Genomic DNA, 16,580 nt, shown 5'->3' on the forward strand with positions numbered 1-16,580 from the left:
GCTGTGTGGCCCAGTTCCTAATAGGCCATCGACTGGTATCGGTCTGTGGCCTGGGGTTGGGGACCCCTGCTGTATAATAAAGAACAGAGTGTATGTCTCCAGTCCTGGAAGAATCTGCCTAGAACAGATGCTCTAAAATTTCAGTATTCATAAAAGACATGCAAGTTGCAAATTAAAAACACAGCTTCCTGGGCCAGTCCCAGATCTCCTGAAATAGCACCTCTAACGTAGCTGGTCTGTGAGCCAATATTTGGAAAAACATTGGCCCAGACACTAAAGACTGGCCTAAAGACTTGCCAATGTAGTCAAGACTGACTGAGAACCAGAGTCTGTGAGAGAAATCAAGTAACCCATCAAATAAAGAGCATCAGCAGAAGAGAAAAAGCATAACTGATACCTAAGAAGGCACAAGTCTGTTAACCTGAATATTTTAACAAAACGTTGGTTGACAGGAGATGCAATTAGGGTGCACATCTACATGGAAAATCATCGAAGAGAAGGGGGCAGGCTGGTAAACATATGAAAAGAAAGAGAAGCAAAAGATTAGTCATTGTAAGAGCTTATTAAAAATTGCTGAATCAGAGGGAGAATATAAAACTATCTTCCTGATGCAAATCACAGGATACAGGTAAGTTATAGTAGTAGCTTAAAACATTTCAACTAATATGATCTTGACTTGTGCACATAACAGTTCATCCCCCTTAGAGAGAGTAAACGATGAGGTGCACTTCTAATCTGATACTAATCATAATCAGCCTGGGAAAAGCAGTTGGCTGAGTGCATGTGATGGTAATCTACACAGAAAGCTGGCATTTCACCTGGCACTCATGACAGCAACATCACATTGGACACATAAGGCTCCAAACCTGACTCTGTCCTCTTCAATACTTGTATTAATAACTTTACTGATAATTGGAGATGTTTAAAAAATGTAGGAATTTCTAAGAGGCAGGTTGATGATAGACTTCAAAAAGACCTCAGTAGTTAAAATGACAAGTTAATATAATGTGGAAAACTATATAAGAATAGGATGTGAAAAGCATGGCTCAAAAGATACCATACATTGAAATACTTGAGTATTTGAATTTGGATTGTTCCAATTACCGTAGATTTGAGAATTTAGTTTCATAGAAAAAGTTAATCAAACTTAGCAGTCAATAGCAGAAGTTACAGTATGAGAAACAAGAGGAACTAGTCCTATTAATACTCCTGTTCTTCGAATGCTTCCAAAGTATTGCCTACAATTCTTATTCTATGTATTTAAAAAAAGGCATTGCAGAACCTATAGGGCAGCAATCCTTATTTAATTAGGTTCAGTTATTAATTTTATCAACCAAACCTATAGTTACTTTTGAAGTCAGGATTTTTTTGTTTTTAGAGACAGAGTCTCACTCTGTGACCCAAGTTGGAGTGTAGTGGCACGATCATGGCTCATTACAGCCTAGATCTCCCTGGGCTCAGGTGATCTTTCCACCTCAGCCTCCTTAGTAGCTAGGACCACAAGCACATGCCACCATGCCTGGCTAACTTATACTTTTTGTAGAGATGAGCTTTCACTATGTTGCCCAGGCTGGTCTTGAACTCCTGGCCTCAAGACATCTTCCCACCTCAGCCTCCCAAAGTGTTGGGATTACAGGTGTGAGCCACGATGCCTGGCCCAGTTTTGTTTTGTTTTTTTAATCCCAATCTTTATCGATGAATACCACATTCAGCAAATGTGCATTTACTACCGTTGTCATCCAAAAATGTCTAATTTTAAAATATTCAGTGTTCCAATTGTTTAGTGTTTTCCTTTCTTATGAAAATATTTTAAATACTGCCATTCTTCTCAATCATAGCAAAAGTTGTTTCTAAAAGCTATAGTAAGGGTGCCTGGTCTCCTGGACGAGGAGACCAAATCATGATCAAGAGAAGAGGAACATTCTCATGGGGTTTTCCAGGGTGAGGAGGTTCTGTCTTTTATAAAGGGCAAGAGCCCTCAGTAGGTGGTCTTTTTGATCATCAAAGTTTAATAATTCTGGAAGTTTTTATTCCCTAGACCAAACTATGAAATTATATCTAAACCTCAAATATTTGCCAAGTGAAACAGATGTTTCCACAAACAAATGATTATTTGGAGTCTAATAGCCCAAACATTCATTTTCTCTGCACACAGTTATTTCCCAGGAAAAAAAATCAACCAAGGTTACGCACCTAGAAAAAGTAAAATATTGTGGCTTCAAAGTTAGTTTTCTACATTGCCAATTAATAACTGTGGGATAAAAAGTTACCTTCCTCATCTGTAAAGTGGGAAGGATAGTGAGAGTACACCACAGTTATGGAGGTTGTGTGAGGATTAAATGAAAGACTACATGTGAAAATCTTAGCCTGGTGCCTTGCTCCTACTCAGCATCTGTAAATGGCAGCAGAAAGGCTCTCTGGCAAAACACATATTTGACTTCTGGCCCTTCTCACTGCACCATTTTGACAAATATCTCTAAAGTCCCTCCTGCCTTTACTCTTGGCCAGGAACTCTCTTGGGTCTCTATTAGTTGTCTGGTAAAAACATTAGTAGAGCACCCCTTACTTTTATTTTATTTTTCAAAAAGTATTTGCTTGGCTAACATCTGCTAACACCCACTCAAAATGGTTCCTGTATCATTTCTGTGTTTTGTTTAATAGCTCAATTATGGCCTAAAGGAGACTTGGGAATGTTGTAGGGAACTTTTTTCTTTTTTCATGGATAACTTCAGTTCAGGACTCTATGATTTTCTTGGTCTAGATTAATTTATTCAGTAGATAGAGAATATTAACTCACCAAAATTATATTTAGATTGCTTTTGTACTGCCTGAAATTTAACCAGTATTTGAAAGGCTATTCATGACCTGCATGATTAAGTAATAGGCAAAATCTCGCACACAATGTGTCAAGAAGAAGGTATTGTGGTTTTGGTGTGATATGTACCTGCAGCTTTTGGGAAAAGGAAAAAAATCCAGCAAATTGAATGGAATTCAACCTTCCTGGAGAATGCAGACATCTTATTATTAAAATAAGATCATAAGATACTGCTACTTTATTGCTGTTCTATCTAGAACAATATTCTCTTAAGTTTTAAGACTGTGCATTTCAATGCTAGAAGGGAGCAATAGAATTTATATTTATATTTACTTTTTACCTCAAAATGAGAAAGAAATTGGGCTTTTAAAATATTTTTGTATGGACTTACATTGGAACCTCTCTGGTGTTTGAGGCATTGAATCATCACATGCTTTGTAGGCAGGATTATAACTGGCAAACAATCCCCTCAAGATTCAGTGGGTTTCCGGTCTACTTCTTTGTCAGTACCATGTACTAGTAACATACTCAAAGAGCTTCTCTATACAAGGCCTTTAGTCATTAGCTTTCTTCTTTTAGTTACTAAATTATGATCTGACATTTCTAAAGCGTTTTATTTTTATTTATTTATTTATTTTTTTGAGACAGGAACTCACACTGTCACCCAGGCTGGAGTGCAATGGTGCTATCTCAGCTCACTGCAACCTCTGCCTCCCGGGTTCAAGTGATTCTACTGCCTCAGCCTCACAAGGAGCTGGGAGGCACCCACCACCATGCCCAGCTAATTTTTTGTATTTTTAGTAGAGATGGGGTTTCACTATGTTGGCCAGACTGGTCTCAAACTCCTGACCTGCTGATCCGCCAGCCTCAGCCTCCCAAAGTGCTGGGATTACAGGTATGAGCCACCGTGCCCAGCCTTAACATATGTTTTATATGGAAACTACCTTGAGGACATCTGAAACAATTAGCTAAAATAACATCTTTATGTTTGATAAGTCTGCCTGAGAAGACTTAATAGAAGCCTTTTAGAAAAAAATGCTTAGCAATAATTTTTATCTCTAATTCTTTGGAGTAGAAAAGCAATTGGCTTGTTTTTTTTTCAACCCTCTAAGACTATAAATTAGTATTATGTTGAAATACAATGAGTGGCAAATCAGACTATCTGATTTATTATAAGATTTTTATAGGTCAGTCTGGGGCACATCTTGATCCCAATTGTTTCTTGAGTTGAGCATTACAAATTTTGAGCTTCATGGTTTGGAAGAAAATGGCCATACTGCCCAAAGTAATCTATAGATTCAGTGCTATCCCTATCAAGCAACTATTGACTTTCTTCACAGAATTATATAAAAACATCTTAATTTTCATATGGAAACAAGAAAGAGCCCACATAGTCAAGACAATTCTAAGAAAAAAAAAAAGCTAGAGGGATCACACTACCTGACTTCAAACTATACTACAGGCTGCAGTAACCAAAACAGCATGGTACTGGTACCAAAACAGAGATATAGACCAATGGAACAGAACAGAGGCCTCAGAAATAATGCCACACATCTACAATCATCAACAAGCAATGGGGAAAGAATTCCCTACTTAATAAATGGTATTGGGAAAGCCATATGCAGAAAGCTGAAACTGGGTCCCTTCCTTACACCTTAAACAAAAATTAACTCAAGATGAATCAAATATTTAAACAGAAGACCCAACACCATAAAAACCCTAGAAGAAAACCTAGGCAATACCATTCAGGACATAGGCACAGGCAAAGACTTCATGACTAAAACACCAAATCCAATGGCAACAAAAGCCAAAATTGACAAATAGGATCTAATTAAACTAAAGAGCTTCTGCACAGCAAAGGAAACTATCATCAGAGTGAACAGGCAACCTATAGAATGGGAGAAAAATTTTGCAGTCTACCCATCTGACAAAAGGCAAATATCCAGAATCTACAAAGAACTTAAATTTATAGGGGGAAAAAAAACAACCCCATCAAAAAGTGGGCCAAGGATATGAACAGACACTTCTCAAAAGAAGACATTTATGCAGCCAGCAAACGTGGAAAAGAGCTCATCATCACTGGTCATTAGAGAAATGCAAATCAAAACCGCAATGAGATGCCATCCCACCCCAGTTAGAATGGCGATCATTAAAAAGTCAGGAGACAACAGATGCTGGAGAGGATGTGGAGAAATAGGAATGCTTTTACACTGTTGGTGGGAGTGTAAATTAGTTCAGTCGTTGTGGAAGACAGTGTGGCAATTCCTCAAGGATCTAGAACCAGAAGTATAATTTGACCCAGCAATCCCATTACTGGGTATGTACCCAAAGAATTATAAATCATTCTGTTATAAAGACACATGCACATGTATGTTTATTGCAGCACTGTTTGCAATAGCAAAGACTTGGAACCAACCCAAATACCTGCCCATCAATGATAGACTGGATAAAGAAAATGTGCCACACATACACCACAGAATACTATGCAGCCATAAAAAAAGATGAGTTCATGTCCTTTGCAGGGACATGGATGAAGCTGGAAACCATCATTATCAGCAAACTAACACAAGAACAGAAAACCCAACACTGCATGTTCTCTCTCATAAGTGGGAGTTGAACAGTAAGAACACATGGACACAGGGAGGGGAACATCACACATTGGGGACTGTAAGGGGCTGGGAGTCTGGGGGAGGGATAACATTAGGAGAAATATCTATTGTAGATGATGGGGTAATGGATGCAGTCAACCATCATGGCATGTGTATACCTATGTAATAAACCTGCATATTCTGCACATGTACCCCAGAACTTAAAGTACAATTTTAAAAATCTGAGCTTGTTATTCACAAAGAGATCACAGATATAATTCACATACTAGAAAATTCACCCTTTTAGAGTGTATAATTCAGTCAATTTTAGTAGTTTGTATCTTTCTAAGTTTTTTTTATCTAGATTATCTAATTTGTTGGCATACATTTTTTTATAATCTTCTTCTATAGTTTTTTTAATTTCTGTAAGATTGCTAGTAATGACCCTGCTATCATTTCTGATTATAGTAATTTACTATAATTTTCCTGTATTATAATTAGAATCTTAATTTACTATAGTTTTCCAGAGTATTATAATTAGAATCTTAATAATATTTAATAGTATTTGGATTAATGCTTAATAGTATTTGAATTAATATCAATTTAATTTCCATTAAAATTTATATTTCAATAGTATACAAAAATTTTGTTCCTAATTAGCTCTCTCTCCCCTCTTTTGTGCTATTACTAGTATGCAAATTACATTTTTTAAAGTGTCCATTGACACAGATTTATAATTATTGCTTTATACTATCATCTTTAAATCAATAGGAGAAAAAATGAGTTATGAGCAAAATATACAGTTTTTGCATCTTACATATTTACTATTTAGTTACCTCTACCAGTGAACTTTATTCTTTTGTGTGTATTAGAGTTACTGTTTCATTTCAACCTGAAGAACTCCTTTCAGTATTTCTCATAGAGCAGGCGTCTTGTTCTTCTAGAAATATCTTAATTTCTTCTTTAATTTTAAAAGACATATTTTCTGGATATGAAATTCTTGGTTGATAGTCATTTTCTTTCAGGACTTTGACTTTGTCATCTTACTACCGTCTGGCCTTTGTGTTTTTGGATGAGAAATTGGCTGTTGGTTGTATTGAGGATCTCTACATAAGTCACTTCTCTCTTAATGCTTTCAAGATTCTTTCTTAGTTGTTGGTTTTAAACTGTTTGCTTTTGGTGTCTTAGGGGGGCTTTCTTTGAGTTTATCTAAGAGTTTTTTTTTTAACTTCTTAGATATATAGATTGATGTTTTTCTTCAAATTTGGGAATGTTTCAGTTAGTCCTTTTTAAGGCATTCTTTCTGTACCTTTCTCTTTCTACCCTCCTCTGGTACCCCCATTATGTTTGTTGGTGTTTCTACAAGTCTTAGAGGCCCTATTCACTTTTCTTTATTCTTTTTTCTTTTTATTCTAAAATTGGATTATCATCTCAATTCACCAGTCTTCAAATTTGTTGATTTTTACCTTCTTCCAGCCTAAATATGCTGTTGAGTCTTTGTTGCACTTTTGAATTGTAGAATTTTTATTTGGGTTTTAAAAGTAATTTCTGTTTCTTGATTAATACTCTATAGTTAGTAATAATTCAGCTACTTTTCTTTGGTTCTTTATACATGGTTTCCTGTAATTCTTGAAACATTCAGTCATCCCTCAATATCCACATGGAATTGACTCTAGGACCTCACATGGATACCAAAATTTGTTGATGCTCAAGTTCCTTACATAAAATTATATAGTATTTGTTGCAACAAAAACAAAATAAATAAATGGGACTAATTAAACTAAAAACCTTCTGCATAGCAAAATAAATAATCAGCAAAGTTAACAGACAACCCATAGAACAGGAGAAAGTATTAGCAGACTATGCATCTGGCAAAGGACCAATATCCAGAATTTGCAAGGAACTCAAACAGATCAGCAAGAAAAAAGAAATAATCCCATCAAAAAGTTGGCAAAGGATATGAATAGACAATTATCAAAGATATAAAAGCAGCCAACAAATATGTGAAAAATAGCTTGACATCACTCATCATCAGGGAAATGTAAATTGAAACCACAATAAACTAACACCTTACTCCTACAAGAACGGCTGACATGGTTTGGCTGTGTCCCCACCCAAATCTTATCTTGAATCATAGTACCTGTAATTTATATATGTCATGGGAAGGACCCAATGGGAGGTATTGAATCATGGGGTGGTTACCTCCATACTGATCTCATGAGATCTGCATGGTCTTATAAGGGGCTTTTCCCCACCTTTGTTCTGCACTATTCCTTGCTACCACCATGTGAAGAAGGATGTGTTTTCTTCCCCTTCAGAAAGATTGTAAGTTTTCTGAGACCTCCAAACCATGCTGAACTGTGAGTTAATTAAACTTCTTTCCTTTATAAATTACCCAGTCTTGGGTATGTCTTTCTTAGCAGCAAGAAAAGGAACTAATACAATGGCCATAATTAAAAAGAAAAAAAAAAGATGTTGGTGTGGATGTGGTGAAAGGGAGCACTTTTACACTGCTGATGGGAATGTAAATTAGTACAACCACTATGAAGAACAGTATGGAGATTCCTTCAAGTACCAAAAATAGAACTGCCATTTGAACCAGCAATCTCACTCCTGGGTATCTACCTAAAGGAAAAGCAGTCATTATATGAAAAAGACACATGCACCTGCATGTTTACAGCAGCACAACTTGCAATTGCAAAGATATGGAACCAAGCTAAGTGCCCATCAACCAATGAGTGGATACAGAAAATGTGGTGTGTATATATATATATCATGGAATACTACTCAGCCATAAAAAGGAATGAAATAATAGCTTTTGTAGCAACTTGGTTGGAGCTGGAGGCCATTATTCTAAGTGAAGTAACTCAGAAATGGAAAACCAAATCTTACATGTTCTCACTTATAAGTGGGAGCTAAGTCATGAGGATGCAAAGGCAGAAGAATGATATAATGGACTTTGGGGATTCATGGGGAAAGTATGACAGGGGGATGAGGGATAAAAGATAACATATCCGGTACAGCATACACTGTTCGAGTGATGCGTATACTAAAATCTCAGAAATCACCACTAAAGAACTTATCCATGTAATCAAAAACCACCTGTACTCCAAAACTATGAGATAAACATTAAATTCTATAATATTTGTATGTAGCACATCCTCTTGTATAGTTTAATATCTCTAGATAACTTAATTCCCACTACAATGTGAATGCTATGTAATTAGTAGTTATACTACATTTTTTATTTGTATTTTTATTGTTGTATTGTTCTTTTTTATTTTAAAAAATTTCTAATCCGTGGTTGATTGACACTGCAGATAGAGAGGGCCAGTTGTATGTAAAATAGCTGATTCAAAGTTTTTGTCTAGTAAATCCAAAATCTAGGTTTCTCGATGGACAGTTTCTATTCTGCTTCTTTTTCTGTGTATGAGCCATGCTATCTTGTTTCTTAGAATATGTGATTTTTTTTTTGTTGAAAACGTAGATATTTTAAATAATGTAATGTGGTAACTCTAGAAATCATATCCTTCTCTCCTCATGGTTTTTATTGTCATCAAATAAAAACCATGATTCATTAGTAAGTAGGCAGAATATTGGCATCCTCCCAAATTTTCATATGCTTATCCTTGAACTTGTTAATATGTTAGGTTACATCATAAAGGACAATTAAGGTTGTTAATCACTTGAACTTAAAATAGGAAGATAATCCCTAATTATCTGGATGAACCCAATGTAATCATAAGGAAATGTGGAAAAGGGAAGCAGAATATCAGAGTGACATAATGTGAGAAGAATGCTCCACACACACCTCACATGCCCTGCCCATTGCTGGCTTTGAATATGGAGGAAATGGCCTCTAGAAGTTGGAAAAGGCAAGGAAACAGATTCTCCTCTAGACCCTCCAGAAGGGAATTCAGCTCTGCTGATACCTTTATATTAACCCAGTCAGGCCATGTTGGACTTCTGACCTATAAAACTATAAGATAAATTTGTATTGTTTAAGCTACCAAGTTTGAGGTAATTTGTTATAGAAGTATAAGGAAACTAACTTTTCTATATAAGTTCTATGAAGTCTGTTTTTACAGACGTTAAAATCCCCCTGAGGAAAAGGTTTGCACTGACAGAACCTTGAGTCTGGTTAAATAAAGACAAATCATGCAAATAGGGATTTTCAAGGAAAGGCCAGACAGGTCAAATGACAGTTCTCTCAGAATGGTACTTTCAGGTAGCTCAAAACCTGCTGTACTTCCTTCAGTATCTGTTAGGCTGCTTTTTTCACTGTGATTATTGGACTATTTGTTTTCAAGTTTGACTGAGCTGGAGAGAGGGTGACAGGGCTAGGTCACTTAAAATGCCACAAAACTCACTGTTCTTAATGAAATTTAGCTATTTATTCTTAATAAATACTTTCTGGATTTTTGCAAGTCTTTGGTTAATTTCCCAAGTTCTGAGAAGGTTGATTTTGACAATGTTTCCAATGTTTTTATTTCTTTAATTAAGGAGTAGATTTTTTGAGTCCTTAGTCTGGCATTCTTGCTGGCATCCGATCTTTCTTTCTTCAAGTTCTCTAGTGAAGTGAGAAATCACCAACCCATTCCATAGCTCTTGTATTTCTTATTCCCATCATAGTGTTTTATTGCAATTAGCTACATAGTCTGTCAAATTCTTCAATGAGCACTTCAGTCCAGAAGGCTTCAAGTATTTAAAAAGCTATTTTGAAAGAATGTGCCATGGACTGATTATTTTTCCTTTTTTCTTTTCCAGTTGGAAAAGTTAGATAGCCATATTTGGAGGTTTTATGTCCTTAAATATTGTGTTGATAATCAGAATTCAGTGCAGAAAACAGAAACATTCTAGGCATTTCAAACAGTTAGGGTTACTACATGGAATTAAATGAATACAAAAGGAATTTTAAGAGTGAAAGATGGTTCTAGGGTGAGTCTTTGGGAACAACTCCCAGAACAAAAGAGATCTGACCCAAAGGACATCTACTTTTGAAAACAGACTTTATTTTAGACTTATCAAAAAACAACTTTGAGTTTTATTATCTTCTTTGATTTTGTTTGTTTTCTGCTTTTATTTTTATTACTTATTTCCAGCCTCTTTTGGTTTATTGTATTGGTCTTCTTCTAAATTCTGGGTTGAGTGCTTAGGACTTTTTTTTTTCATTATTTCTTAGTTTTAAAATATGCTAATTTGGCTTTAGTGACATCCTATAGGTTTTAATATTAATCAGTTTCATTTTATGTTTTTCTAAACTTACACTCTTGATTTTATCTTTAATGAGATTTTTCCCATGTAGATATAGCTTTATAATTTTGTTGCTTATTTATATTTTATAGTTTTATTAAATTGTGAATATGAAATACTTCAATTGGTATTTTGTGGGCTAATATTTCATTTTGAAAATAATCCATTGTCATTTGAAAAACGTATATATTCTTTGATAACTACAAATCCCCAAACACACACATACATATATGCATACGCAATCTGGATGGGTACTTTTATTTTTCATATTCTTTATATTGTATTTTTTGTTCCACTGCATGGCAGGTTCTGAGGAGGACATATTAAAATGCATCACTTTTAGAGTTTTCAAATTTTCCTTGCTTCTCAACAATTTTTGCTTTGTTAGTCAATGCATAAAGTACTGTCATTACATAATATTATTCATCAGTTGTAACATGTTAATATAAATCATGTTGCTTTGTCACATTCAGTAATTTTTGCTTTGTATAGTTGTCAGAAATTGATCTCAAATTGTTGTATATCTTCATCCAGCTCCTTATTGTAACATTTTTGTGGGTTTTTATTTGTGCTCCTTATCCACTTAGATTTTTTAATTAAAAAAATCATTGTAACCCATTGTATTAGTCCATTTTCACGCTGCCCTGATAAAGACATACCTGAGACCAGGTAATTTACAAAAGAAAGAGGTTTAATGGACTCACATTTCCAGATAGCTGGGGAGGGCTTCATCATGGAGGATGGCAAAAGGCACGTCTCACATGGGGGCAGACGAGAATGAGAGCCAAGCCAGTCTCATGTTTCTAACTCATCAGATCTCATGAGACTTATTCACTAGCACAAGTACAGTATGGAGGAAACTGCCTACATGATTCAGTTATCTACCACTGGGTCTCTCCCACAACATGAGGGAATTGTGGGAATTACAATTAAAGATGAGATTTGGGTGGGGACATGGCCAAACCATATCATCCATGTAAGTATTAAAGTGTCAAAAAGTCACTATTTTAAGTGTCAAAACTGTCAATTAAACAATGAAATGAACTCATTCATATTTATATATTTAATTTTATTTCTGCCATTTTACTTAGTTCTATTTTTTCTTGTTTTCTTTCCTTCTTTCTCCCTTTCCTGTTTTTGGTAGATTAATGGATTGATGGATTTATTGATTGTATGTGGGTTGAGGGTCTCTAATGCATTGAATTAGTTAAATTTAGCAAATCCTTAAAATGTGTGTTTTTCTGTCAACTTCAGATATTAATTTGTAGTATCTTTTTCAAACAAGACACAATCTTTAGTTCACTTGTAATTTTTTAAATCCTGGTATACCTCTCACACTCCTTGAGATACTGTTGAAAACATGGCATTAATGTTCCAAGTTATTTCTTTTATATTATGCTTCTCAGACTTTATGAATTCCTACTTTCCAAGTACACTAAATAACAACAGATCAGCATTATGAGTAATTACTTAAAGTTGAAAACGTACTTTTCTGTTTTATTTTGTGACTAACTTAAGTATAAATTTTATATCAAAAGAAAAATCCTGCCAAGAAACGAGCAAAAATTATTCTAATTTTTCTGAAATAGTTTAAGACAGTCCAAAGATACTATCCAAATTACTGTCCAAAGATAAAGTAAGAGATTTTGAGATGTTGATTTCTTCTTCACTGGAAGAGTTCAAATTTAGCATATTAATTACTTCTTGGCAAAGATGGTTACTCACCAAACCAATCAGATTAAGTACTATAAAAAATGTTTCCCTAATTTTTCTTTTTTACTCCTCTACTAATCTGTAATTCTAAAGATTTTCCTATCTGGACACAGAGAAATGTATGATCCAGAAAACTTATTAAGATTTTTTTTAATCCTGTTCTTCAATCTATTTAATAGTATACTTTTATTCCAAATAGATCAGTGTATATATGTGAAAAAAATAAGGAAGAAAAATTATAATTTTAATTGAGCAATTTCAGCTTAAATATTCTATTAATAAGAAATAATTATCTGTTTGGGCCTCTTACAGAACCACCTAGTCTGGAAGATTCAGGGAAGATGCTGAATGAGACTGTGGTGGTGAGCAACCCTGTACAGCTGGAGTGCAAGGCAGCTGGAAATCCTGTGCCTAGTACGTTTAATTTTGGACTCTATAACTTAATATTTTAAGATTTCTGAGAGTAACTGCAACTGTTTTTGAGCATAATATACTAATTTCTATTAAAGAACAGGTTATAGAATATATTTCATGGGTGAAACATCGATAAGAATATTAGGTAGATAACATTTTTGAATTTTTATTGCTTTTAACTGCATGAAACAATTTATTTAAACAATGTAGAAATATGTGAATACCTTAATCATTATATTGTCAATATTGTGGCCACAAGACCCACATGGTGGTTTATATCCATTTATGCTGAAAATTTTTTTAACTTAAAAGTATCTTAATGAAACTAGATCAAATCGTCATTCTGATGAGACTACCACTTTATTTTGTATATTCCCATCACTGGTAGATTATTCATGTGAATCAATAACAACATAAATTTTTTGAGGCTAATAGTGTGTATAGTGTTTGGTTTGATTAGACATATAGCCAAAATTCTATAGATGAGAAGAAACATACAACAAAAAAATAGATAGGTTGAAAGTTTGCTATTAAATAATATTGATATATTAAAGATAGTAAAGAATATCTTTCCTCTAAATTCATTTTCAAGATTCTCTGACTTGGCTCTTGGCATTTTTCTTAGAATTACTTTCTCTTAAAAATCAAAGCTAAAGAGATGATTACTTAATCAGATTAAATTCAAATGATAAGTATAAGAATAAAGCAGTTGTGACTTAGCTAAGATCCAATTTAGTATATATAATTTAAAAAATGTTTACATAGATCATCTTCTCCCCTTCTTCTTTTAGTTATTACATGGTACAAAGATAATCGCCTACTCTCAGGTTCCACCAGCATGACTTTCTTGAACAGAGGACAGATCATTGATATCGAAAGTGCCCAAATCTCAGATGCTGGCATGTATAAATGTGTGGCCATCAACTCAGCGGGAGCTACGGAGTTATTTTACAGTCTGCAAGTTCATGGTTAGTGCTACTTCACCTACATTCATTCTGGGGTAAAGAAGCATTCAAAATGATTAAGTGCTTCTATAAAATTCTAGTGTAAGTATTTAACAGAGTGTGTTATTGTCATCTTTATGTAAGGGCACACTGTTCTAAAACCTATAAATGTGCTTATTCCTGATTCCTACCAAAATGCTCAATTTTCACATGCTGTTGACTAAAGTTTGCTTTCAGTGAGTTGTTGAAATAATCAATGATACTGTTAGCTAATGACAAAAATCTCTGCTTGTAAATGCCTTCTAAAAGGATCATAGGTATTAGTTAATGACATGCTTTTGAGTGATTCTCTCTAATAATGCTTTTAAGAGGATTTGGTAATTAACATACTACAGTGGAAGCAGTGAAGGGGTATACTGCACATACATGCATACACGCACACACACACACACACATAAGAAATCAAGAAATAAAAATCCACTCTGGCATTAAAAACTGATTTCTTAAACAAATTGGCAAAACCTCTTTTTCCTCATCTGCAAAATAGACAAATTGATACTTGCTCTATTTACCTCACAGGATGGCTGTTATTAGATCTTAAATAAGAGATGTGAAAGAACTTACCAAAAACAAGCAAACAAACCCTCCAATAAGAACACAATACTGTAGACATTACATATAGTTTTCATCACTTGAGATCACAAACTCTGTGATATTAACATTTCTTACTTTCATTTGTTTTTGTTTTTCAGTACCCCCTTCAATTTCTGGCAGCAATAACATGGTGGCAGTGGTGGTTAATAATCCGGTGAGGTTAGAATGTGAAGCCAGAGGTATTCCTGCCCCAAGTCTGACCTGGTTGAAAGATGGGAGTCCTGTTTCTAGTTTTTCTAATGGAATACAGGTACCTTCATTCATTTCATTGGTGGAATTTACTACCTGATTATTCAGTACAGGAAGTACACATAGGTAAACATGTTGAAGAGATTTAGAGAACAAGGATTTACAGACTATTTTTTTAACTACACTTATGTGACCATAAACACCATGGACACATAACTGGGATACCTAAACAATTCATTAAAAGCTCACTGTCTAAGAGTTCCCTTGCCTTACTTGTAGGTGTTATATTTTGACCACTTGTTTTAGATATTTGTTGTTTTATACCTGCCCTACTCTACTTTCTGCCACTACCACAATAGATACTTTACACAAAGAAATGTTAATCAACAAACAGGAATTTTCTGGTAGAATTTAGGTTTAAATGTCTTGAAATAATAATGAATTGGAGACTATACAGAGCATATATACTTTTACAAAAATATCAGTACAGTAAGAAAAATTATAATGAAAATATCATGATAAATAAAATTGGAGTCCTAGAAAAATTTTAAATGCATTATATTGTATCAAAATTAAAAATACAGAAATGCATGTATACCTAATTTAAAATTTACTTTTCTCTTTCCTAACAGAAAGCATAGTTCTCCTAACATTCTACTTCTTCAGGTTTTCTTGAAAATCTAATATTTTCAAAATTTGGGATCATAGAAGATCCAGAGTTAATGTCAATAATTTAGAAATACAACTGAACCCAGGGGATAAAAAGATAATCAATGTAGCTTATTACTTACTTTGGCTACTATTTTGTTGTTAATTTTAGCTTCTTGCCTATTTACCCAAAGAAAAATCAGAAAGAGAATTAGCTCCTCTTATTCCCACTCATGTTTCTTCCCTGGTGTCTTTCTATCTCTTTGTAGTGAGTATGGATAAAATTTGACTTCCATTTGGTGCTGTATGTAAAGACTTATTTTCAGTGGTTGTTACCAAATTTAATTCTAGCCTCTCTGTCTGTCTCTTTGTAGTGAGTATGGATAGAATTTGACTTTCATTTGATGCCATATGTAAAGACTTATTTTCAGTGGTCATTACCAAATTTAATTCTAGCCTCTTACATCCTTCCACCGAAAAGATGAAAAGGGTATTATATGATGTTTGCCTACTTAAAAATGTCCAATGGAAAATCTTCCTAAAAGGCAAATGTCAACTTATTAGCCTCAAAAAAAAGTAAGAGAAAAAGTCTGTTATACCTACTATTCTCAGGAACATATTCGTTATTTAGTGTTCTTATCATTGATAGGTTCTCTCTGGTGGTCGAATCCTAGCACTGACCAGTGCACAAATCAGTGACACAGGAAGGTACACCTGCGTGGCAGTGAATGCTGCTGGGGAAAAACAAAGGGACATTGACCTCAGAGTATATGGTGAGACATTTTAGTAATTAATTCTGCTCTGATGTAGATGTGTTCGGGTCCTAAAAATCATTGAGAAAGTTAAGGGAAGTTGACAATAAAGAACAATGAACCTTAGAAATGATATCACAGGATCAACTCAAATCAAATTCTCTTTCTGCCTTATATCTACCTTGGATGATTTCCTTTCTTAAAGTTCTGAGAAAGTAAAATGCACACATCCAGTATGTAGGTTGTTGGTTTTATAGAGTACTCTGAAAACCATGACTGTGGATAGCAGCTCTGCCCTTTAGAAAAGAGAATCTTCTTACTGAAGCAAGTATCTTTTCCAGTAGCTTTCTTCATTCGTTCTACTCAAAGCCACGATTTTTATTACTTTCTAATTATTTATAATCAGCATATTTTGTGATCAATACTATGTTTGTGAATTAAAGGCTCTTTAAGAAGCAAAAAGTTCAGCTCAATATAAATGTAGGCAAAATTCAAGTTATTGTCCACCCTCAATGCTCCTCACAGTGCTCACAAAAGGGAATGCCTGATCCTATCACAGCAGAAGAGCCCCAGAAAAATTGGGACCTCTCAATCTCCATTTATATATTCT

General features: G+C 34.4%; 1 protein-coding gene across 3 annotated transcripts in view; it reads left to right on the forward strand.

The window, feature by feature from the left end:
* Positions 1-16,580, forward strand: part of HMCN1 (hemicentin 1) — a 443,485-nt gene that overhangs the window by 284,415 nt on the left and 142,490 nt on the right. For all 3 annotated transcript variants that reach the window (XM_012444401.2, XM_064370607.1, XM_064370606.1), the window contains exons 37-40: positions 12,682-12,783; positions 13,575-13,751; positions 14,480-14,631; positions 15,868-15,991. In XM_012444401.2, the coding sequence (XP_012299824.2) occupies positions 12,682-12,783; positions 13,575-13,751; positions 14,480-14,631; positions 15,868-15,991 (555 nt within the window). The remainder of the gene's footprint in view (positions 1-12,681; positions 12,784-13,574; positions 13,752-14,479; positions 14,632-15,867; positions 15,992-16,580) is intronic.

The sequence above is a fragment of the Aotus nancymaae genome, unplaced genomic scaffold (genome assembly GCF_030222135.1).
Source record: "Aotus nancymaae isolate 86718 unplaced genomic scaffold, 86718_ANA_hifiasm-v0.15.2.pri h1tg000108l, whole genome shotgun sequence".
Taxonomy (NCBI): Eukaryota; Metazoa; Chordata; class Mammalia; order Primates; family Aotidae; genus Aotus; species Aotus nancymaae.